The sequence below is a fragment of the Camarhynchus parvulus genome, chromosome 12, assembly GCF_901933205.1.
Source record: "Camarhynchus parvulus chromosome 12, STF_HiC, whole genome shotgun sequence".
Lineage (NCBI taxonomy): Eukaryota > Metazoa > Chordata > Aves > Passeriformes > Thraupidae > Camarhynchus > Camarhynchus parvulus.
Window position 1 is genome coordinate 20,143,767 of NC_044582.1, and position 24,749 is coordinate 20,168,515.

Genomic DNA, 24,749 nt, shown 5'->3' on the forward strand with positions numbered 1-24,749 from the left:
CTTCTGTGCTATCTCCAGAGCTCAGAGTATTTTTGTGAACACTACTGTGAAAAGCAAAAAAAAAGAAATTGCATAATGAAAGTAAACCAAGGCATGTGCTGAGCCCACTGCACACAGTTTAATTTAAAAACATAGCTGCTGAAATATGAGCTCACAGTTTTCTATAGTTCCTTGCCTTTCTCAGGCAGCTTGGTTCCTACCTCCATGAGAGCTGAAGGGATTTTCTTCTGTTTCTTAAAAGATGAATAATGAATATTGTGGAAAACAGAGGAGAAGGCACTGCTTGAACACCTAGATGAAGCTGGAGGGAAGCTCACACTTAGTGGCCGCTCTGCAAGATTAAGAAAATTCAGAAAGGGAAGGGGGAAATGGATAAGTTGGTATATATCAGGCTAGGGTAGAGACATGATACACTAATATAAATAACTACAGAACATGCAATGCCTCCTTTATACACAGTTTTTATTTTAGCCTTTCTTTCAAATCACCTTTTTAAGTCTGATGAGCGGGTTCCATGGCACCCTCAGTTAATGGTACTAACCTAAAGTTTCTTGAAAAGGCCTGCAAGACAGCTGGAAAAGCTCAAAACACAGCTTGGTTTCTTCTTGTTTAAAATGAGCATTAAGCAAATGGTTTTGACATCTTTCTCCTTTATGTTCTGTAACACCTTTCCAGGATAGATTCACTAATGCAACATTCTTTCTGTATGAACCATTCATTCTCTTTGAATTGTACATGGGACACAGTTATTCTATATCTGAAAATTTCCATTAGGCCCATGTGTCCGAGTTCTTATCTTCATGATTTAATTTCTGGCAACACATTATTTGAAAGCTCTTAGTAAAGCATAGCATTAGTTTAGCACAAATCTGAGTTACTGTTTCTGGACACACATTGGCTGGGGGATGCTTTTTTTGGCTGTTGTGACAGCATCTGTTTATGTGTTTTCTTGGCTAGCATGAATTTCTTTAATCAGAAGGGAAAAACGAAGCTTCATCTGCCCATGCCTTTTTTTCCTGGCAATGTAGTAAGCTTACTTTTAGAGACTGTCTACATGAGTAGTTGTGCAAGAAAATTATTTCCTGTTCACTCTCTGTTCATATATCTGTAACCCCTCTCCCCCTTTTGTCTTTTATTTGGATGTGTACTTAAATCAGAAGAGACTTATATAGTAGGATAATAATACAAAGTTCTAGATAGGCAGTAGCTCTTCTGCTTTGAATTCATACTTTCATCTGTAACTAGATAAACTCGCCTTGTAGAGCAGCTCTTAGTGACTCTGCACTTAGCCTTAGTATTTCTTTTTGTAAAAGCAACAACATGGATGAGGACAGTGAAGAATGACAAAGACATTTTATTTTAATGGATAATTAATTAGAAATGACAGGGAATAGTTATCACCTATAATTACATCACAAAATAAAATAGTTCAGTTACGAAGAACCTACCACAATCTAGTGCAATTGCTTGACCAATTAAGGGTTGCCCAAACATTAAAACATGTTATTAAGGGCATTGTTTAAATGTCTCTTAAACACTGACAGGCAGGGGGTATAGATCACCTCTCTAGAAAGCCTGTTCCAATGTTTGGCCACCCTCTGGTAAAATAAAGGTTTCCTCATATCAAGTCAGAGCCTTCCCTGCTGAAGTGCTGAACCTTTCTCATGTGTCTTGTCACTGGAGCAGAGGGAGAAGAGATCAGCACCATTGTTTCCATGTCTCCTCCTGAGGAAGCTTCCAAGAGCACCTTCCAGACTTCTTATCTTCAAAGGAGGCAAACTCAGTCCTCAGCTGCTCCTCGTAGGACATTGTTTTTATCATTATTCTGGTTTATCCAAAGGCTAGAGGAGGTCTCAGAGAACTAGCTTATAATCATAGAATCCCAGAATGTTTTGAGTTGGAAGAGACCTTAAACTTCATCTTGTTCCATCCCCTGCCATGGGCAGGGATGCCTTTCACTAGATGAGGTGGCTACAAGGTTGGTCCAACCAGGCCTGGAACACTTCCAAGGGACAGGGCAGCTGCAACTTCTCCAGGAAACTTGTGCCAGGGCCTCATCACCCTCTGAGCAAAGAATTTCTTCTGTAGAGCTAATCTAAGTTTCCTCTGTTCCAGTCTGAAAAAACAGTTTGCTAAACTTGATTTTATGGCTCACTAAGCAGTTTTAGCTGCTCTAGAGCCTGGCTCTCCCAGAACCTCAGTACACATGCCTCAAACTTGAAATGAGGAATACTATTTAACAAAACACAATACAGAAGGCAGGTCCTAAATCATCCCCATTATACAAGCAGGAAATAGATTTGTCAGTTTTGTGAAGAATGAAGGAATCTTACCTCTTTTCTTAAGTTCCACATAGCAGCTATCACAGACTTTGGCTGCTTGATCTTTGAGGTACTTCATAGGGTACTTGTTTCTTGAACAATTTCGACATACAATCTGTTTCAGCAAGAGGAGAGGCACATAAATACAATAGAAGTTTATAGACATGCACATACAAAACAAATCCCCTGAGCTGGCTGGGAGAGGAAGTTGGATAGTGGACCAGACATGACTCTCTCCTGAATCTGTGGCAGTCAGGAAACGCCTGCTGATTGAAATGTGATTGCTGTAGCTTTACACTGTTGTAAGCCAAGCAGAATTGATCACTGTATTTGGTTGCACGCCATTACTGTGTCCTTCTCTCCAGGAATTTACACCTTCCCACCACTGAATCACAGAAAGACCACTTTAATATGACTTCTCTTTTTGTAGCTTTGTAAGTAACATTGTTTTCTTAAACAAGTTTGTGTGCTCTTCCAAACCCTGTGTATGTACGGATTGATTTTCTCAGTGGAATTAGGAAAAAAGATTAAGTTAAATGCTTTTTTATCCTATCAAAAATTGCTGTTGGTTTTATTAAAATAAATTTTAAAATCAGTTTAAAAGACAGCAGTGGTTTAAAACAGGACTGCAGTTTTATGTATACAGGCAAATCTCTTTAGTCAGAGGTCAAGGGATAAAACCAGGAAAGCTTATAGATCCCCTGAGCTTTAGGGCAAAAGGCAACAGCTCTTTGGAGCACAGAGGAAACATTCCCTTTAGTCACCGATCAAACCATGCTCTGCTGCTGAGTTTCTTCACTTTCCTTGGAAGATCATTTTGCCAGCTGTCATTAGGGACAGGACATGGTGTAGTTGTGCTGCTGCTCTGGTCCAGAACAGAGCCTGTATTTTTAGTCTATTTCTTCATTGTCTCTAGAGCTAGCTGTGTGTTAGACAAAAGGGCTGCACTCAACAACAATTATCCTGTCAGCCTTTAACAACTAGCCTTTAGGAGGTAATTTGACCTTAAGGCAAAGTTACTGTTATTCCTTCTAGTAACAGTAGAAACCTAACTAGCTAATTTAGCAAAGCACTCACTGGTTCTGTTAGAAGCTGAATTGTCATCTTGATGTTGCTGCAAATTTTCAGGTTACAGCAGCAGCCGCCAGTGTCCTAGAGGTGTGAATAAAACCCCCTTGAGAAGCTCGCACAGCTCTTACCTTCCCACAGGCATGGCAATGATGTCGCCTCAAAGTGAGGGTAAAGTCACAGCCACAGTTCATGCACATCATGACATGGGACACAGGCACCAGTGTAGGAGGCCTCTCACCCAAGGGTATTCCAAGCCTTTCCCTTAGCTTAAAATCAAAGAAGAATAAATGAAGAAGCATCCACACTTCCTTAAGTCCACTTAGTCAGCCCTGTTGCATTACATACAATTCTCTCATTTCAGTCTACCTTCACCTACTAAGATCCCCAAATTTTCTCATTCTTAGTGCACTTCTATAAGTGACATACAGCTGCTTCAGCATTGAAAGATTAGCACACACTGCTGGTAAAGCCAGAGTCACAAAAAGTAAAATCCACATAAATCTATTTTTGGTCAGGCCCTGACACTCTTCCACATCAGAAAAGCATCTGACTAATTGCATATGAAAATTGCAGGTAGGAACATGACTTAAAAACATCTTTTTGTTAGCAGCTTTTGAAATGATATCCAAAAAAAGCTCTACAACCTTAAATCCAAAAAGCCCCTGAGCTCTTTGTCATTACACCTTGGGACAGCTGTGTGATAAGGGAAGGGAGGATAAAGAAAACAGTAGAGCCAAAGATGAATTTACCCCACTCCAAATCTGATCCACGCTTTCTGGTTGATCTCAAGATGTGTAAGCAGTTCTGGAAAATGTATTTGCTGTTCCTAGTTCTTGAAATGCATCACATGACAGTGATGTTCAGGTGCCTTTGCTCCAAGCCCAGGGAGCCACGATCAGTGTGGAACTGAATGCAAGCTAACAAGGTGTGCTACTTGAGGTTCAGCACCAAAGTATTATGAGTGCCCCATTGTGATTTCACAACTGCTCAGCATTTGGCACAAGTAGGACAAATTTTGTGCTTTTGAAGGATTGTTTCCTGTATGGAAATTAGACTTCTGCCAACACACAGGATCTAATCAGACAAATCAAATTCCTCCAAGTTTCTCCATGCGCACATTCAAACTTATACCAGAGGCAGAGATGCAAAATAAATTATTGTTTCATTTGTTGAAAAAGGATTTGGTTTAGATTAAACCGACTAATTTAAAATGTTTTTTCTGTTAAATATTTGAAAGTAGATTTGAATACAGGCCTGAAAAAAGTCCAATTTGTTTTTGAATTATTTTTTACTTTCTGAGGTCTTAAAAAATTAATTTATAGAATGGTTGAATTTGGAAAGGAACTCTGAAGATCACCTGGTTCAACCACTCTGCTCAGGCAAAGCCACATAGTGGCAGTTGGCAAGAACTGTGTATGGGTGTCTTCTGAACATCTCCAAGGATGGAGACTCCACAACATCCTCAGGAAGCCCTGGGTGCCAATGCTCAGTCACCCTCAGGCTGAAAAAGTGTTTGCTGCTGTTTGAAGAAACTTACTGTGTTTCAGTTTGTGGCCACTGCCTCTACTCTTGTCACTGGACACCACTGAGAAGACCCCAGCTTCTTATTCTTTGTGCCCTCCAGGTATTCATACAGTAGATGATCCCTGAGCCTTCTCTTCTCCTGGCTGAACAGCCCCATCTTTCTCAGCCTTTTCTCCTGTCTGAGGTGCTCCAGTCCCTTATCAGCTTTGCTGCCCTTTCTTGACTCTTCCCAAGGTTTCCATGTGTCATACTGAGGAGCCCAGCATTGGACACAGCACTCCAGATGTGGCCTCACCAGCACTCTTTTGTATTTAGTAAAACTGAGGCTCTATGTAATCTAAAATAGCTTTTTAAATTTTTATCAGATGCAGGTTTTGCCTCCTTAACTGGGAGTAGAATAACTGAAAATAATGAGATAATAATATGCATAATTGCACTGGTATAATTTCAATATTGCTGGTGGGGTTTGCACTGATAGTGACTTTATTGTGTATATGATATTAGTGTAATTAATGGGTAGGTTTTTTTTAAATCTATGAAGTTTGTAGCTATTTTTAATAAATAGAAAATAACTACTTGTTTGTTGTTTAGGACAAAACAGTCTTCTTCCAGAAGAATTAAGCAAAGGCCACAGAGTATGGAGTGTGATTAATATTTCAGAGGTGGCCCGTGAGCTGTGATGAGTTTCACTGTTCAAGCTTGGCATGCTTATTTAAATGAAAATAGAATGTATGGCTACTAGGAACTCCATATTGTACAACCCTCCTCCTTTCGTCTCTGTCTTTCTCTCCCTTCCCTTTTCAAGCATTGAAAGATTTGGCCTCCTTTTACCTCCACGCTACTGTGGAAAGTCGAAGTCTTGTGAGCTTTGCAGTCATCTGGGATGTGTTTGGTGATGCAGCTGTACCAGTCATCCCTTTCTGAGCAAGAGCTGGGGAATGAAATACAGCAGAGCAGTAAATGCCATGTACAGCAGGGACTGAAACAAACTGATCAGAGGAGAAAAGTTTCACTTCATGAATGTTTGCTTTTCCCCACTACTGCACTGAACTTGTAATTTTCTGACCAGGAACAAAATTGACTGTTGGACATATTCAGAGTGATGATTAGTGTAGCTCCATGCTTAGGACTGTGACTGAGAAGGAACCAAATACCCAGAAATTTTTTCAAAGTAGTCTCTGGCTTTGTATAAGCTGCTCAATCCTGGATCACACAGGACAATATGAAGTGGCTCTTTTTGTCCTGTCTTTTTGTCCTTGTCTGCCCTATCTTTTAGGCACTCTAGTGCATGGAGTGTTGCTCAAAACAAGCGTGTTTATGCTCATCTCTACAGTGGGCTGCTTAGGTGAATTGCATATTGGGAAATGCAGAAGTGTATTGCCCACGGTAGAGGTGTGAATGATTCATTTTCCTTTAGCTTCTTCACAGACAGCCTCCAGTCTCCTGGAACAGAAGAAGCCAGGATAGCAATTATTGAAGGAAGCTGGGTGTTCCCTGGAGTTGCAGTTACCCGTGGAGGCCAGTAATTCTCCAGACTGGCCCCTAGATGCCCCCTGTGGACAAGGCAAACCAGCAAGCACTTCGCATTTGCCTGCTAGTCCAGCTTTCCCCAAAAACCAGCAGGGTGGGTTCCTGTTATTTTACAGATGCATTTGCCGTGTTACAGCTGTGAGGTATCCTGCCTGGTTTTTCTGCTGTGATTTCAAACTGTGCACTTCCTGTTCATCTGAAACTCTGCACAGCTCTAGTGGTTTCTAGCCTGTCGCTGGAGAGAATGCAACTCAGTGTGGTCTCCCCTTTCCAGATCATACCAGCCACTCACGTTAAAGCTACCCACTAGACTTTGTTGTAAAAACTAGCAGTGGCATCATTGCCAGCTGCTGTTCAGCTGTCATTTCCTCACACTGTCCTCATGAAGACCACCAAACAAGACATCTGACAACAATTTGCGTTTTGTGGTCTTAAAAAAAAAAAAAAAAGAGCACAAAAAGAGAGGAAATGCCAGATTGCCAGATTTCCAGATTTTCTTGATGATCTTTGACTTGGCATCCCTCTGCACTATCAGCATAAGCCCTTGTCTGACAAACATCAGCCTGTGCAAAATTCAACAAGCCTGGAGCAGAAACTCTGAGCTAGTGTAGGTACTACAAATGGGGTAGCTTCCTCTGGAAGCCAAGGAGCTAAGTTACAAGAGATCACCTCTGTCAAGAGTCACACTACTAGTCATAGAATCCCAGAATGGTTTGGGTTGGAAAAGACCTTAAAGATCATCTCATGACATGGGCAGGGACACCTTTCCCTAGACCAGGTTGCTCAGAGCTCTATTTAGCCTAGTCACTCCTTATTACTACCAAAGTTACCACCTGTCAAATTACACTTTCTAAGAAATCTGAAGATGTCTGTATCTTCCAGACAAATCATGTTCACTGCCTAGAAAACACTAAAAGAAGTCCTGATTTTCCTGATTTAAACATTTGTCTTGCTAATTCTTTAATGGAAATTCTCTTCACTTGAGAATTAAGATATAATTTAAAAACCCAAAAGAAACACAAAGGAAATCATGGCCCATATAGTGGTGGAAATTAAAGCCACTTTAGGAAAGACAGGTAAGAAGGACAACATACTAGCAAAAGTCTGATATCTAATTGGCCCCTAAAGCCTCTTTTCCACTCAATTAAAAATACCTAGGAAGTAATTACAGGTTTTTAGTGACTAAATGTGGGAATAACACCCATATGCTGATAAGTAAAATCAATTATGTCAATTTGCATAGGCTTGTTCTTAATTAGATATTTGACTGGTTGCATGAAAGCTCAGCAGAGTTTTTCCTGAACCTCTGACACTCAGATGCTCAGCCCTTAATCCACCATTGCCACATTTGGTCCTTGTAGGATTTTTGGGATGCATCTTCTGTGCTGAGCTATCAGCTATCCATGTCAGCTCATGTATTCATCATTAAGCAAACAGAGAGAGGGGGTCAAGTTGCCACTGCATTTCACTAGACAGCAGGGGACATTCACAGAGCAAAGAAATTGGACCAGGATGGGATTTTGTCAGAGCGCTACCACTATCGCTTTAAATTAGCCTTGCAGGAGATAATATTGACTGTATTATCCTAATATTTTCTCTGGTATTTTATATAAGCACCACAGAGTTATACCTGTGTCCAAGATTAATATTTTTGAATGTAAATAAAGATATAAGAGCATATGAGCCTTCTCCATAAAGGTGTTGTGCTCAAATCTGTTAGTAGCTCCCTGCTAAACCAATAACATGGCTCTTCAGGTGAATGAGCCACTTTCAGCAGGAAATGCTAAGACTTTACAGTACTATCTGCTCATACAGCCATGCTGACTTCTGAGCTTTGGTCATCCTTGGTCTACAGCTTTTAGTCCTTGGCATTCATGTTGTATTTACTCAGTTCACTCACCTTGTCTCATACAAATATAAAGGCTTTCAGGTTTTCACTTTGGTTGTTACCACTGGCCTTTAGTGCAGCTTGCAGCCCCTCAGTGTGAGCAGTAAAATATAGTCTTTAGAGATACTTGAAGCCTTCTGCACTTTTCTTCACGTCTTTGGTGCTTCTTTTGGTGAGTGTAAAAGGCCAAGGATGTTGTGCAATGGCGTTAGGAGAGTGTGCTGGCTACTGGCTCACTGGTATCTCATTAGCTCTGCCAGCCAGTACAAAAAGGAGGAATAACTATTCTTGGGTGACTTCTGGCAGATTTGTCACAGAATGAGCAGCACAAGGAGATGGAAGGGGCTCTATCCCAGCCTCTGTCTGCCTGTTATCAGAAGGATAACCTTAGTCTCAGGTGCTGGTTCTGTCTACAAACAAACATAGCTCACAGTTGCCTCCCATACTTTATTTATCCTAATTAAGCATGGACTTGATATGAGTACAAAAGGCAAAGAAGCATCCTAATAATGTAAGCAGTGCATCCCAAGCTGCTCACTAGGGATGACAACTTCAGTTGGTCTGGGGAAAGGGGACATGCAACAGAATTTCCCTTCTACAATACAGAAGGACTGTACACATCTTGCTTTTATAATTGGCAGGTAATTCATTATTATATTTTGAGGATTGTGAAGAGTGTGGAGGTCTATGGAAATCTCAGATATGGTTATAAAAGGAAATGGACCAAAAGGCTTTAACTGGTAGCTGAGCACTCCCCACAGATGGTAAGTGCTCTGGGAAGGATGAGAGCTCCGAATGCTGATTCTGAGTAAGAAAGTGCCATCCCTGTCTTTTTCTGGCACTGTGTAATTTAGGAAGTTGGCTGTGTTTCTAGGCATTCTGTCGCAAGCTGTAGTTGCAGACTGATGGTGGGAGAGTCAGTACTTAAAAGCACTGAAGACCTTGTTATTTGGAAGAATTAATTTTAATACCCTCTGCCATGGACATTTGGGAACAGTACCTTGCTGACAGGGTCAGGCAATGCTCATCATATTCAATCTTCAGGATGTTTTGGGCTTTCTCTATCACTGGGCGACTGACCTAGAAACAAATGCCATGAACATGAATGTGGACATGAGTTAAACTGTCTATAATCAATACACCACACAAGTCTCAATGCATATGACCTCTTATATCCCTACCATCTGTTTCATATTTCAATGCAAAAAGATGGGCATTAGGGTTTTTTGTATTGGTGTTGTAATGAGGTATGATCTCTATTTAAACATGATGGTGTGCTGAAGGGAAAAAAAACCATAATCCTGCCTATAAGGATGAAATATCTATGAGGGTTCAGTTTTAATATGACAAACTTAGGAGATGTTTAGTCTGCCAAGTGTCAGAGCATTTTGGTCTATGCTTGTAATGAATAGAAATTACTTTTTTTCTGATGTGTGGGCATTATACAGTGAAGCACTTCAGCAAATGCCTCCCTGCAGCAAGGCTCTGTAACAGCAAAAAAAACCAAAACAACAACAACAACAACAACAACAAAAACACAAAAACCAAAACAAAAAACAAAACCACCCCCCCCAAAAAAAAACAAACAAACAAACAAAAAAAAAAACCGCCAAAAAAAAAAAAAAAAAACCCAAGAAAAACCAAAACCAAAACCAAAAAAAGCCAACTTAAAAGCTATACCTCAGCTAAAATTTTTTCCCTACCATGGAGTATATTAGTAGCCTGCTAATAGCAACAGCCAGTGAGGAGAAACATAGGTTCATAGTTTCACACATTTTTATTAACAAGCACCATTATGCTAGTCACTCAGTATTTCAAATGTACCTCAGTAAGAACTTGCTCCACAACTCCTTTTCACTAAACAGTAGAATATTTTGGCAATTCCTAGGAACTTCTGGGATCCTTAAGTTAGTTTTAAACTCTCAGGTCCCTGGGGTGATCAACCCCTGCCACGTTTTCACAACACCTTAAACTTTCTGTGTCATTCCACTGAAATTAATGATTAGTAATTCTTATCTTGTGTATTTTCTAGATCATCAGACTCTTGACTTGTCATTTCAAATTCTCTTTCACATAAATACAACTTGGAATATTAGTTATAGAACAGTTATGAGGGTCCAATAGACTTCTTTGGCCCAATATTTCCTGTTGTATAGGTTCTGGTGCCAATGAATACTTAGGGAAAGAGTGTGAGGACAGCTTAATTGTGTTTGCAATTTATAAATTTATTGAAGAAGAAGCTGGTTTTGTATCACTACATGAAATTGTTCCCAATACACCTTTTCCCCATAAAATTGGCTAATTGCTTTTTGAACCATTAATGCTTTTGATGAAAACAATTAAAAGGCACATGAAAACCAGCCATGTGTCAATTTTGAGTAGCAAGAGTTTAAAACCAGGCAGACTAAGCTCTAGTGAATATATTGAAAGGAACAAGAATACATTGGCTGGAGACAAAACGAGATAATACATCTTTTCTGTTTCCTGTTTCACGTTTGGAGGGTAACTGATTTTGGCTTGTATTATTTATGCAGTCTGAATAAGGCTGTCATATTAAGTCACAGAGATAATATTTTTATGTTTGTTTTCTACTGTTTTTCCTTCTGTCTCCTGTAAGAGACAAGGGAATGCCCTGATAACAGGTCTGTCCCCTCTTTCCCCTTGCTTGATATGAAACATAAACCAGCAAAGCACCAGCAGTTCCCTATAAAACTTTAATTCAAGCTTTTAATAGAGATGAAGCATTACCTTCATGCCTGACACAGCCCAAGTGTTTTTCAGTCGGTATTTGCCATCCTTCTGGGGATATGTGTACAGCAGAACATCATTCATCTATATGAAAAGAAAGACAAAATCAATAAATTGCAATATGGCTTGCAGGCTTGCCTGCTTGCCCATTCTCCTGGGGGGTATACCTGGAACAAGCTGTAACTTGATGAACTGCTGGAACTGTTACCTAACCCTAACACTTTCCTAATATCCAGCCTAGCCCTCTTCTGACAGCTTCATGCTGTTCCCTTGGATCCTGTCACAGAGAGCAGAGACTGGTGCTGCTCCTCTACTGCCCCTCCTGAGGGAGCTGCAGACCATGATCAGGTCTGACCTCAGTCTCCTCTTCTCCGGGCTGAACAATTCAAGTGGCCTCAGCCACTCCTTGTATGGCTTCTCCTTCAATCCTTACCCATCTCTGCGTTCCTCCTTTGGATGCTCTCTAACAGTTTTAGCTCCTTATGCTGTGGTGCCCAAAACTGCTCACAGTGCTACAGGTGAGGCTGCCCCAGTGCAGAGCAGAGCAGGACAATCCCCTCCCTTGCCCAGCTGGTGATGCTGACCCTGATGCACCCCTGGACGTGGCTGGCCCTCTTGGTTACCCAGGGCACTGCTGACTCATATTCAATTTTTGCTGACCAGGACTCACAGGTCCCTTTTCACAGTGCTGCTCTCCAGCACCTCATTGCCTAGTCTACACTAAAGGTTTTTCCCCCTCCAACACTAGTCCTTGTTAAACTTCATATGGTTGGTGATTGCTCATCTTTCTAATTCGTCAAGGTTTCTCTGCAAGGCCTCTCTGCCCCCGAGGAAGTTGACAGCTCCTCCCAGTTTAGCATGATCGGCAAACTTACTTCTTATCCCTTAGAGTCCTGCATCCCTGTTGTTCATGGAGATATTAAAGAGCACTGGCTCTAAAATGGGCCCTGCAGTACCTGGGCACTAAACCCAAGGAAATGAACTTCTGAGAGAGATTTTCAGGATCCTGACATAGTCTGCTATGAGGCTTCTTAAATAGCAAACTCAATTTTTAAAATGTATTTTAAGAGTTATATATCTCTTTAAAACCTGCATATTTTTTTTATTACTCTTGATAAAGGATGACACTATGGTGCACATCATTAGCATGACAACCTTGATTAATATCCCAAGATTTTACTAAATGTTACTTTGCTTTTAATTGCCCATTTTTCCCCCTCCTTTTTTTCTCCCCTATTTAGCAGTAGGCTGTGATTCGGAGGTCTCGCTAGCTACAATTTGACACAGTGGAATCATGAAAAATATTTCAAAGCTTGTGAAGCAAGGTACACATATTCATGAAGAAAGAAAGGGTTTGCACTCACTGCTGTTTCCTTTGCAAAGACCTTAGTGATGGCCATATGAATGGTATGGACAGAATTAGTACCAGTGGTTTCATGCATCCTCCTGCTTCAGCTGTTCACTGTTCCCTCAAGCAGTGAAGACTAGCTGATGATAAAAGCTAATCTTGCTGCCTCTCAGAAATCTGCACTAAAGGAGATGGACTGCTAGAACCCTGTGGGAAGTTTCCACAAGTTCTTGGGCTTCAGACACAATTCTTGTTTGCCAGAATACTTTTAATAATTGGGATTCCCAGACTGCTCAGAGTTTGATATTGGACCACATACCCTTTTTCTGCACAGAGAAAGAAGGATATGTCTCATCCTTTGTTCCCTTTTTTCCAGTCACTGCTTTCCTTTCCCCCCACCTTCTTTTTATAATTCTCTCTGTTGTGATAGTACCTAGTAACATTAGAGTCAATGCAAGTTTTCTAACCTACAGTGTTCAAGTTGATTGATCCAAACAAATTTAAGCCCTGCTAAACTGCTGGCATCCATATGTAATATACTCGTATCCTTCTAAAATCTTCTACTGCGTGTTTGGTTTTTCTGAATGTTTCAAAGGCTAGCTAATTATGAACCCTGCCTTCTTCTATTCAAGTCTGAGTTAAACACGCCCTGAGCGTCAGTGGACCAGTCTGAATGTGTGCTGGAGCTTGTTTTTCAAGCTGTGACTCCAAAAATCTCCTATACTTCAACCCTGCCAGATACAGCATTAAACAGTCTCCCATTTGATAGCAGCTTCCTGCAATCCATTTTCAAAACAAGTGGTCTTTGTAGAGAAATTCTTAGAAGGGTGAGATAAGACACAGGCTCTGAGTTGCAAAGTCTTGTGGTGAGGGGCAGTTAGGGGACCTGCCAGTTTCAGCAGCCCATACTGTGCTGCACAGAGGCCACAACATCCTTGTAAACAGAGACTGGACTCAGGAAACAGACACACAGCAAAACTCACAAAACATCCTGCCAGGAAACACCAGATTCAACAATACCATCAGCCTACGCAAAACAGCCAGCTCAAGTAACATTTTGATACACACAATACACACCTGCAGAAACATTTGAAATTTGTCTTTACACTGTCATGCATATATGTGCTGTGCAGAGACATACAGTGCTCCTTAGGGGTAGATAAATATTCAGAGCACATCACTAAAGCACACTTTGAAAGCACAGGCGAAGCAGAAGCCAAGCACACACCCAAGTTTTACAGCCTATTCTAGCTACAATTTCAGTTTGATGGGCTCATCTCCTGGGACGTGTAGGGATTAAGTTCTCAGGGTTATCCTTCAGTGTGTACTCTTGCTCTGAAATTCTCTCCAGTTCCTGGTCTTCATTTAGCTTTAGTCAGAGCAACTTCACTACTAAGAACTTCAGAAAACGCTCTTAATATAAAAATCTCCTTGGGATAGTGAAGGTAAATACACTTACTCCATCAAAGCCAAGCTACTTCTATTACATGTTATCTTCTGGTGATCTTTTTGAGTCACTGCTGACATGTGAAGCATTAAAAAGAAGTTCTGAAAGATATTTTTGTTAACAGACAAACCTGAGTTTTACAAGTGGGTTCAAAGGATTACAATATGGTCCTTAGAAGATAAAGGCCTTAAATAAATGTCAGTTTTAGGAGAAAATGTTTAGGAAATTATTCTAGTCTTGGGGTTTTATCATGGGTTTTTCTTCCACAGAAATCACTGAACCTGAAGATAGATATTTGCCAATACGTTTCAAGTAATTTCAATGATCCAGTCACCCTCTCCCTGCCCCTACTGGAGATACAATACAGGAAGCCTGAAGTAATTGCAACTTCAGTGTGTTAGATCAGGAAATAAGCCAGGTTTATGCCTCTTGGTTCTTGAAAGTGACCATTATGACTAGCTCCACCCCATTCTTTGCATGACAGCACATTTGGTCACAATTTGCCTTGCTGACTGAAAGGAAGAAAGACTGAAAGGAAGAAAAAAACCCACTGTTTCTGGATAGTGAGAGCGTCTATTAACAAGACAGTGGCTACTGTAATGTCTCCAGCTGTCAAGAGACACGTCTCTCTCTGCAGTTAACATCTGAACTTTCCCCAGGAAGTAGTTCCTAAACTAGAGAGTGCCAGAAAGTGATTTCTGTGCTTGTTCTGTTCCAGTAATTTTGGCCTCTTGTGACTTATGACCTTCCAGCTGATACAATCATTTTGGATAACTTGAAATTTGTATAAGTTTATCCCATGTTTAAATTACTTTCCTCTCAGTGTTTATTATCAACTTGATTTTTGATCTTCCTTTAAAATTCTCTGTACCAGTTACAACAGCTAAGTTTGTAGCACTTCCGTTTCTGCTACAGTAATGGGTTATGGTGACAGCAACAAACACATTGGAAGACTAAAGGGTAGTGATGTCTTGGAATTTTGTCCCAGCTTTAGCCACAGTTCCAAAGTAATTCTGAAGACTAGCAAAGGCAAGTGCTGCAGAAGAGAGATCAGTAGGAATGTAATTATCATCTGTTATTAAGTGGTTATCAGTAGACTTCAGAGTTACTGCTGCTGAGAACATTGTTTCTTAACGCCAGCTCATGGAGTTTCTGGCATAGCCTTTTTCCTGTGACTGCAATGAAGTCATGATTCTACGTGGGCTTTAGGTAACCATAGGTGTAGGCCGGGCTTTGACTATGAAGGCTAGGAGGAGGGCCAGGCTTGCGGCTAGACCTGATCAAGAAGAGTTTAGTGTAGAGTGTGAAAGTTTGAGTATTGGGAAGTATATATTTGACATTTATTGCACTTGTTACAGTCCATTGATGCTGACTCTGTAAAACAGAACTGCAGCTATCTCACATTTGAAGATTTGCGTGAAATCCATCATTTTCAGTACACGAAAGTCTGAATTTCTACAGAAACCACTGAAACTATCAAAAAAGTGCAGCACCAGCACTTCATCCCATCCCATCTGATCTTTGATTATGATGGCAATATGTGATTGAGGAAGGAAAGAAGCTTGTGCATACGCTCATGCACAAATAGGAGTTACAAGTAAGAGGAAGAAATATAAAGGATTAATACAAAATATATGGTTTCTGTAATAAGCCATCTCTCCGACTTACCGTGATCCCATGGTGAAAAGCTGTCAGCATTTAAAGGCGACAGCAAATACATATGCCAGGCAAATAATTAATTTATTTTAAAATCAATTCTGCAAGCAATATTGTAATGTTAATAGCAGCAGTAATTCTCAGTTCTTTATGGCTTTTTTCTGGGAGGGAGCTCTGAAGAATTTTTCAAACATTAACAGGTAAGCAGGTAACAAAGTCCTAAGACACAGGCAAGTATCATAATCCTGTTAATATTGAAAAGTGCATAGAAATATGTGTGGTTACAAAATACACTACCTGAAAAGTTGAGAACAGAGCTCAGGAGCCTGGAGTCTCATATTCTCTAAATGCTCAGTGGAGTGTGTGATGCAAAATAGAAAGCATAAGTGACCATAGCATATCTCCAAAACAGTGGGGTTTCATCTGTTTTGATTTGATTTGATTATGATGGCAATATGTGATTGAGGAGGGAAAGAAGCTTGTGCATACACTCATGCACAAATAGGAGTTACAAGTACTTGCAGGAGGGTTGTGGACCCTTGTAAAGAGTATTCCAGCCAAGTGATGAAAGGTCCATTTTTCCTAATTATCCTAAAAGAATGTTGCAAAGTGTCACTGAAAACTGTTGTTCTAATCCACACTAAGCTGGAGGTGTGTGTTTAGAGGAACTACACTGAGGCAATGCACACAATTATCAGGACAGCAGGAGCTAAAAGCAAGTTCTTCTGTTTCAAAGATCCCTCCCAAGTGTGACCAAAAGAAATTTTCAGCTACTTCAGCCGTAGGGTATTCTCTCTTGCTCCTGATTAAGTCTTCAAAGGTCTTAGGACTTTCAAGTGTGTAGCTTAATTCCTGAAGGTTTTCAGGAGTTCTCATCTTCCTCATCCCCTTGAGCACTTGCACTTCTTTGCAGAATTACATCCTGGTGAAGGCTGTATGTAACTGTTGCACAACCAGAGGGTTGCACAGCACATATTTCTGTATGTGGGGCCAATGGGACGTGTGAAAGGACTACAGCGCTGTTAGCAACAGGAATTAACTCACTACATCACTGTTGATGGTTAAATGACTTGCAGCCTAAAATCTCCCAGGCTTCAGGGGTGCATAAATGTGCTGAAAGATATGAGAGAAACAGTAAAAATTAAAAAAATCTTACCAAGAACAAATGTCGAGGATGCCTGTTTTTGCCAGAGACTTTCATCAGCGTTCCCTCTTTGACAAAGATCTGAAGGAGAAAACAGCAGATTGTAATCCTGAGATTTCATTCTGAATCTTTCTCAGAAAAAAAGAGTATTTATCCTTGGGAAGGAGCTACTCCAATGCCATTCATCAGTGCAAGAAGAGATAGAGAGCCTCAACACTTGTTTCTAGCCTTACTCCCTATGATCTGGCTTAGTCTTTGCCTGGGTTAGCTCTGCTACCCTTCATGGCTTGCATTTGTGTCAGTACAAAATGGGTTGGAATCCCACTTGTCCTCAGCCCACTCTTTCTGCACTGTGGACTGTGCTCAGAGGTGATTGTCACAGGTTGAAAATTAACATGTAATGAGCTTTAGAAAAGAATTCTTGTCTTTAAAAGTCCTCTGAAATAGGCAGACCAATGAGAAAACCTGAAACCTTGGGTTTTAGTATGCTACACCATCTTAACTATACCTTCATATATAATTCATATAATTTTGCAAGCACAATACTTTTTCAGTCCATCTCATTACTTAGTATGTAGGTAGGACTGTGTATGTAAAAGCAGCTGAACCAGCACACTAGAACTTCATTGCAGCAATGTTTGAAAAAATCTGCCATAACTAACTGAACTACATCAGTGGATTAACAGTCATCTGCCCTTTTCAGATGGATAACAGAATCTAGTATACTTCTCCACTCTAGAACAGTTTACAATCAAAGAGACAAATCCTGTAAAATCTGTATGCTGGGCTTTGCAGAATTTGTTAAAGCATTACCTGGTAAGGGCAAGTGAGAATACGGATGTTAGAGAGAAAAATATTTTCAATATTTGGCTGATGAGTATTCTTATGCTATGAGTATGCATGCTTTGAAAATTGCTTCATGAATTTTGTTAAAGATATTGGTGGACTGAAGGGAAATTCAGAGTTGCAGAACTCAGGAAAGAAATCTTTTGAAGCATAGAAGCAGGTTGGACCTGAGGGAACTGGACAGGTTTGAAAGTCAGAAGAAATTTGCATTTGATGTGGATAGCAAGACAGCTGTACACTCTCTCATGTTTCTGTTGATGTGTTGCTTAAAAACAGCATCTTATATTAAAAGCACCATGGGGGAATGGTGAAAATATAAAATTGAAAAAAAAATAATTGCCCTAATTTAAGGTTCTTAGCCAGCTATATAAAGAGGCTTTTCAGGCTGAAAGCAATCCCTGCTAGAGTTGCAGCCTTTTGACAGGAGTATATAAGGAGGAAAGCAGTAGCTCCATCAAAATACACTGTACTTGGGGTGTCTGAGGACTGCTGAAGTGAAAAGCCAAAAGGCTGCTCTATGTAAAAGCAGAGACAGTGCATATCTTTCTCAGCATGACCTTCTTTTTGTGTACTGCCAGAGTGATGTTTTTTACACAAACCAGTGCTCCAACTTGTATCACAATAGCTCAGTAAACAACATCTGTAGGCATCTCAAACATGGCCATCCACACAGAGATATTGCTGGCCAGAAAGAATACCCTTACCAGCATAGGTGTGCCAGCAGCACTCACCCTTCCTGGCTGGAGGAGGCTGCTCTGCCCTCTCACACTGTGCTCAATGTGTACTAGCTTCTGCAAGTTTTCCTGGGAGAGAAAAACAGCATTTAGAAGGCTGCATGGAGACTGTTTTTATACAAGCAGGCAAATTTCCCCTCACCCCTCCTCATCATTTTATTTCTTTAGAACTGGTATTACAGAATTAGATTTCAGAGAGAGCTGAGACCAAAGATTTACACCCAGAAAGTCTTCTTCCTGCCTTATGGATTTTACAGAATCTCATCACCTGCATTCACATCTGCTGTGACCTTCTACCATTCTTTTACCTGTGATTCCCCAGTGTACCTTCCAGAGGAACTGCTAACTTCATATGGTATTTATACATTGGCTTCGTTGCTGACTTTCTGGCTCTATGAACTAATAAAATAGGGTCAAAGTACAGTATCTGCTCCAAAGGCCTGTGCATAAGAGCCATGACACCAATAATCCAAAGCATGCTTTGATACTTTCAGACTGTTGCTAGGTTTATCTGAAGATTTACATTCTGTGGTAACAGATTAATGCCTTTGCAATAGGGGATGTAGAGGGTACACTACTAAGCAGGCAATGAAGCTGCATTTCTGTTTGGATGCTCTGCAAAAACCAGGAAGTTTATGATTCAACTCTGATACCATTAACTATTTACCTGACCTTAAGGCACAGTCAGTCAGTGGGCACTGGCACCAGGCATGAACTTATCCATGAAGATGATAAATAAGATTAACCTAGATAAGTCTGTGCTCCCATAAAGAAAATCAGATGAATGTAAAAAGGAAGAAGGGATGTCTGTACTTTTGCAATATTGCTAGTCTTTTCAAATCTCCTTCCATTTAGCAGATGAGGCTGTTACAATAGAGGCTTATGCATAGGATTCAGCTGTGGTTTTTATCTGATCAGAACAGTAGAATAAGCTACCCCAGAGAAGTGAGTCCGCACTGGAATATGCCTAAAAATTAGGAGTCTCCTATCTAAGTCTCCTAGACTATACACCCACTGTATCCTGTATCTTCAGTTATACACCCAGATAAACTACAGACTAAGGACCATACTTGATACAGCTTTGTGACCTGACAGCCTTTTAGAACAGTTTTCTGCTTCAACAGGCAATGTTTTCCTTTGCTCCATTGACTGGCATTAATATACCCCTGGGATTAGTAAGACTTGATTAGATCATACACTGTATCTGCCTGATACAAATCAGTCACGTCTACAGGATCAGCTAACTGAGAAAGTTATCACAGATACCAGAAGGAGCATATCCAAGTTAACATGATGATATGTCAAGGCTAATTTACACTGGATTTCAGCTAACACAATTAACATACCTATCTAGGCTTGCTTTTTGAATAAGCCTGAAATCTCCCTATCTTACTGCCCTAGTAAAATATTGCACTTGTTTAGCATGTTACTTAGTTCTTAATCAGTAACTGGATGTCAAATACATGGAAAAACATACAAGCCTACAAGGCTCGACCAGCACAGGGCCTCACTGTGCCCATGCAACATAATTGACAGTTGACACATTTTCAAGATGTTGAGATGTCAGGTATCTCTTTTGCAATGCAGGAATTAACAAATGGATTTTTTCAGGTCACTTCTAAAATACTATAGGCAAATAAAATAGAATCAGCGTAAAAAGCAATAGCACAAGAAATATCAGGGATTGTGGGACAGCTAACTTTTGCAAAAGGTATTTGCAAAGGACTTTCCTGTCACTGACGGGTATTTTAGCCTGGCAATACCTGTCCAATTGACAGCTTCCACAATGAAAACCTGTTTTTCATCTGCAGAAAAAGCAGTGTTCTCCTGTGAGCACACTCATGCCAGTGCTAGTTCTACTCATCTGGGTTTCTACCAGAGAAGTTGCAGCAGCCCAGCTTTTCTCAGGACTGCTGGCAGAGGAGCCTCTTGAAATGCTGATGTTTGCAATATGGACACATGTTCACCAGGAAACGGACAGAGAAGTATTGAACTAATTTCCTGAAGGAAGTCAAACACGCATCACATGTGAAGGATAGTGGTTTATCTGGGAATGTGGACAGCTGAGGGGGGGCATAGTTTCCTGTCAGTTCCCCAAAATTCCGAGTTTATATAGCTTTCTTCATTGGTCTTAAAACTATCACTATTCTTCTTTCTAAGATCCTTCACAATCCTACAATTAAGGAATAAAAGCAAAGCTCTACCCGGACAGTACTGCAAAAGTGGGTGTCAGAAATACTGCTGTGGCCATTCTAGCAGTGAACTGCAGCTTCCATAATTTTATCATGATGTCTATGCAGCAGGAACACCTCCCCAAGGAATTCACCAGCTGTTAATAGCAACAGTGATTTATAGCTCTTAGAATCTCAAGGTCTCTAACAGATTATAGACATTCAGAGAGCAGTACAAACCCTGCTTAGCTCATCTCCTGGAATTACAGATAGACATAGACTCTGTGGTGATGGTGTACCTTGTACTTCTTTTGTACATCTGTAACTTGAAAGTAATATTTTCGTACATGGTGAAAATGCTGTGGAGAAGGTTATGGTCATAATTTGCTTGAAAATCCTGGGTTAATAGTCCCCAGGAAAAACTGCTAGAGTCTTATTATCATAAAACAACAAAAGAAAGCTAATAATGGGTCACTGATATTCTATAGAAAATGTAGATCCTAATTCAGTGCTCCTATGAGATATTTGGAGTGTTGTTTGATGAGCTGGTACACGGGAACAGAAATCACCTTCCTTCCAGGTATACACCAAGTCTAAATTATTTCTTAGAAATTCAGCCAGGTATATGACAATTTATTAATGCTCTAAAATAAGTGGCATTGTTCAGTTTCTTCTGTAATTAATTATTTGCTTTTATGTTTCCTTTTTTTTAAACTGAGAGAAAGAAAAGAAGTGCTGGTTGTGGCTTTTGTGTTTGGGATGTTAATTCAGGAGGACAACCTCTGATTTAGCAGAAAATTGAACTTTGTTTCTCATGAACCTGCACTTTTACAAAACCCTCCACATTCACACAAAAAGGAAAGAAGGAAATTTTGTTTCATCTCTTCCATACCAAAGTTTTGAAAAATAGTAGATGTGCTCTGATGATACAATAAAAGATATGTGTAGAAATATATGTGGAATTTTTGATGAAATTATTCCACAACAGGCATTATTTATAGCAATTATTATACAGTCTGTGACATGTGTATGATTCAGATGATACAATGACGTTCTTCAAATTGAAGCATGGCTTAGTAGAGACAAAATGATTTCATGGCAATGCAACACAAATTTGATTTTGGCCACTTACATATACTTCTGACTTCAGAAAAGTATTTCTATAAATATCTGATATACCTGAGTGAAATCTAAGGAAGCAGAGGTGCCAGGAATGTGTGACCTTGATCTATTTGAACTGAGCTCTTAGAGTTCTGAACCTCTACCCCAGATATCCCTAAAGCTCTGAGATTTTTCTGGAAGGTTTGCATGAGATCTCAGGTTTTGGATGAAATATTTATTTTGGTACAAAGACTGCTTTAATAATGGGAAAATATGATTATAAATTCTTTGCCTGAGGAGAAGGAAAATCAGAATCAAACCAGTTGAATCAAGCCACTTTGCTTAGAAGTCTGTAGTTTCAGAGTCTAGTTTACAGCAGGGTCAGATTACATTCCTTATTATGATAAAACTCCAGGCTTGTTAGACATCGTCCCTGCAACCTATATCTGTTCTTTCATCTTCATAACCGATTAGTGTGTTCTTCCCTAACAATTTGAGTGCATTCATTTTTTCAGCCTTAAAAGCCTACCTGAAAACAAGTTCTTACTAAGAAGATTGATATTTCACTCCTTTCTTTCATCTACATCATCTTAATGTGATGCCTTTTCACTTTGTATCTTGAATTTCATGTTCTGATGCCTGAATGATTATTAACAACCCTCTCATTGCTCAGAAAATGAAATAATAAAGAAGTGAGTTGAAACCCAAGAGGGAAGAACCCTCCTCTGTGCTATTTGCTATAGTGTCTTACATCTTGCACAGCTGCATTAAAGGGCACAGACCAACTCCAGATCTGCAGTACTGTAAACCAGATCTGTATAAGCCCTTGAGTCTCACCTTGGAGGAGGCTTCAGAATCTAGCAGACATATGTATTCACTTGAACAGATGTGTAAAAGCCACACTATTGATCAGGGGAGCATGCGTCATAGTAGGACTCACCGCTTCGAGCATGCTGTCATTGGCTTGGTCCGTGATTTCAGAAACAATGAATAAGGCAGCTGAGGGATGAAGGAAAACAAACCACATGCATCACACAAAAGAGTAGAAAAATAACTCAAATCCCTTCTGATTGCAAGGGCATCCTTTGGCTTCTCTGTCATTTTCACAATGCAACAGCCTAGCAACTCTGACATGGTACGGGGTGCTGTCTCCCCTTCCTCCCTTCATTGTTTTCTTGTGTGAAACAGCATCATGCTTGTGCTGATCCAGAGAGCTTATGAGGTCCCTTTTAAGCATCAAGGATGGCACAAAGTCTTTTTTGTAATGTTTTCTAGTTGCAGATTCTTGTCAATGTCTTGTTATATAGAGAGATGAATGTAAACCAACTTTAGCCACCAAATAGCATGGCAGTCTAAACTGTACCTCTTACTGCTGAGAGAGAGGACATGTCATCCCTTTCTGATAGAAATGTGTGTGAAGTGGTGACACAAATTAATTCCTGAATTCTCCACTGGCAAATAACCTGGGCTAGGACATGTTTGCTGGCACTGAGAGCAGTGGCATAGCATGGCTCAGGTCCCTGTTTCACATCCCTTCCCCTGTGGCACAGGGCTTTCTATAAATTTCTGGTCATAACTTGGGAGCATGCTGGCTAGGAATGACACAAGCATCTCCTAACCAAAATGACATAGGCAATTGTGGTCAGAGGGCTTGAACATCTGCCCTGCTACTGTTTAAATTACTGGTATAGCTGTTGTTCTACCGTCAGTGACTAGGGTCCTAAATCTTGCATGAGTCTCTGCTCTTGGGCAGAATAAACCGACTTTCAGTCAACCACTGACTTTATTGCTATGAGTTGGTTTGAATTTATAATCAGTGTAAGAGGGCTGAATTGATTTAATTAATAAAATGTTACTGCTGCTTACTCCAGCCTGGAAAATACTCCTACAGACATCACAACTAAACCTTGCAATGATTTCAGTGGGAGTAAGAGACTTCTGCTTTATCTATCTCATGTGTTGGAAAGGATGGTGTTAGCAGTGGATTTGTTCCTGATTTTGCAGAACTGCTTTTTATGCAATGTCTTTCAACTTTATGTAATGGTAAGGAATCCAGAATACAGATATGCAATTCAAATCTCCTTGGTTTCTCCCAGGTTCACAGAGTACAGCAGGCATACCATAGCTAATGGTACACAATCAGGCAGGGGGAACCATCCAAATTGATTTTACAATGACCAGGCCAAATATTTACAAAGTCAAAGAGGACTAAGATTTCCTCAGTGATCAGGGCAAAACTACAGTGTCTGCACTATGCCTGTATAGATGTTTTCTTCTTCCGTAAGTTCCATCATGCCAAAACTATAGGAAGCCCATATGTTTCAATTAAAAATAAAAAGATACCATTCTTGTCCTAAATAATTTGTCTAAATTAGTAATCCGTTCTTACAGATTTTACATCTAACCTATTAACGCAAAATCTTGAAAGAATCATCTTATATACACTACCAGTATAGAAATATTGCACCTCTTTAGAAGCAATGTTAGTAAAACAGAAGTTTTCTTCTACCAATTTCATTTTACCTTGTGTGGCTTCATACTCTGTAGAATCAGGACAAAGATTATTCAAGTAATCTGTAGTAAATGATCAAATAAACACAGACATCCAACAATCAGAATTCAGATCAACATCATTTGTAAAATATTAAATCCTAATCACAAAATCAGACACTGGTTGGGGTTGGAAGGGACATTAAGTATCATCTTGTTCTAATCCCTCTGCCATGGGCAGGAACACCTTCCGGCAGACCAGATTACCCCAAGCCCCATCCAACCTGGGCTTTGAATGCTTCCAGGAATCGGGCATCCCCAGTAATGTCCCACAGCACTTTATTCCCAGATCATTAAGTGTATATATAGCCTCTGTCTGAGGCAAAATTCATCTTTGATGGCATTTTACTTAGAGAATCAATGCAAAGAGCACTGATACAGATTTGGGCTCACATAACTTGGCAGGTACAAATAAACTCTCAAAAGTGTTTCTCAAGAGAATTGCTGAGTAGCACCACTTTACACAAATAACTCTTTTTCTAATTAATTCTGATTTCCCATCTGAATGAAAGCTGTTGGCTATACTTGCAGTTAGACTAAATGAATCATATGCTTTTTATGGGCACAGGAAGGAGACACTAGTTCTGTACAAGCAGGGTTTAAATAATTACTACCAAACTCAATCATAATCTGAAAATAGGTTCTGTAAGATAGATAGAAAGAATTGCTG

At 40.1% G+C, this 24,749-nt stretch overlaps 1 protein-coding gene across 2 annotated transcripts in view; it reads right to left on the minus strand.

Annotated features, from left to right (window-relative positions):
* FGD5 (FYVE, RhoGEF and PH domain containing 5) overlaps positions 1-24,749 on the minus strand; it is a 76,850-nt gene that overhangs the window by 6,051 nt on the left and 46,050 nt on the right. For both annotated transcript variants that reach the window (XR_004061103.1, XM_030956707.1), the window contains exons 9-18: positions 24,053-24,103; positions 22,470-22,528; positions 18,255-18,326; positions 16,690-16,758; positions 11,083-11,166; positions 9,335-9,414; positions 5,748-5,847; positions 3,521-3,658; positions 2,334-2,436; positions 201-331 (exon numbers count right to left, since the gene is read on the minus strand). Coding sequence is in view for 1 of the 2 variants with exons in the window: in XM_030956707.1 (XP_030812567.1) it covers positions 201-331; positions 2,334-2,436; positions 3,521-3,658; positions 5,748-5,847; positions 9,335-9,414; positions 11,083-11,166; positions 16,690-16,758; positions 18,255-18,326; positions 22,470-22,528; positions 24,053-24,103 (887 nt within the window). In the remaining variant the exon portion in view is untranslated. The remainder of the gene's footprint in view (positions 1-200; positions 332-2,333; positions 2,437-3,520; positions 3,659-5,747; positions 5,848-9,334; positions 9,415-11,082; positions 11,167-16,689; positions 16,759-18,254; positions 18,327-22,469; positions 22,529-24,052; positions 24,104-24,749) is intronic.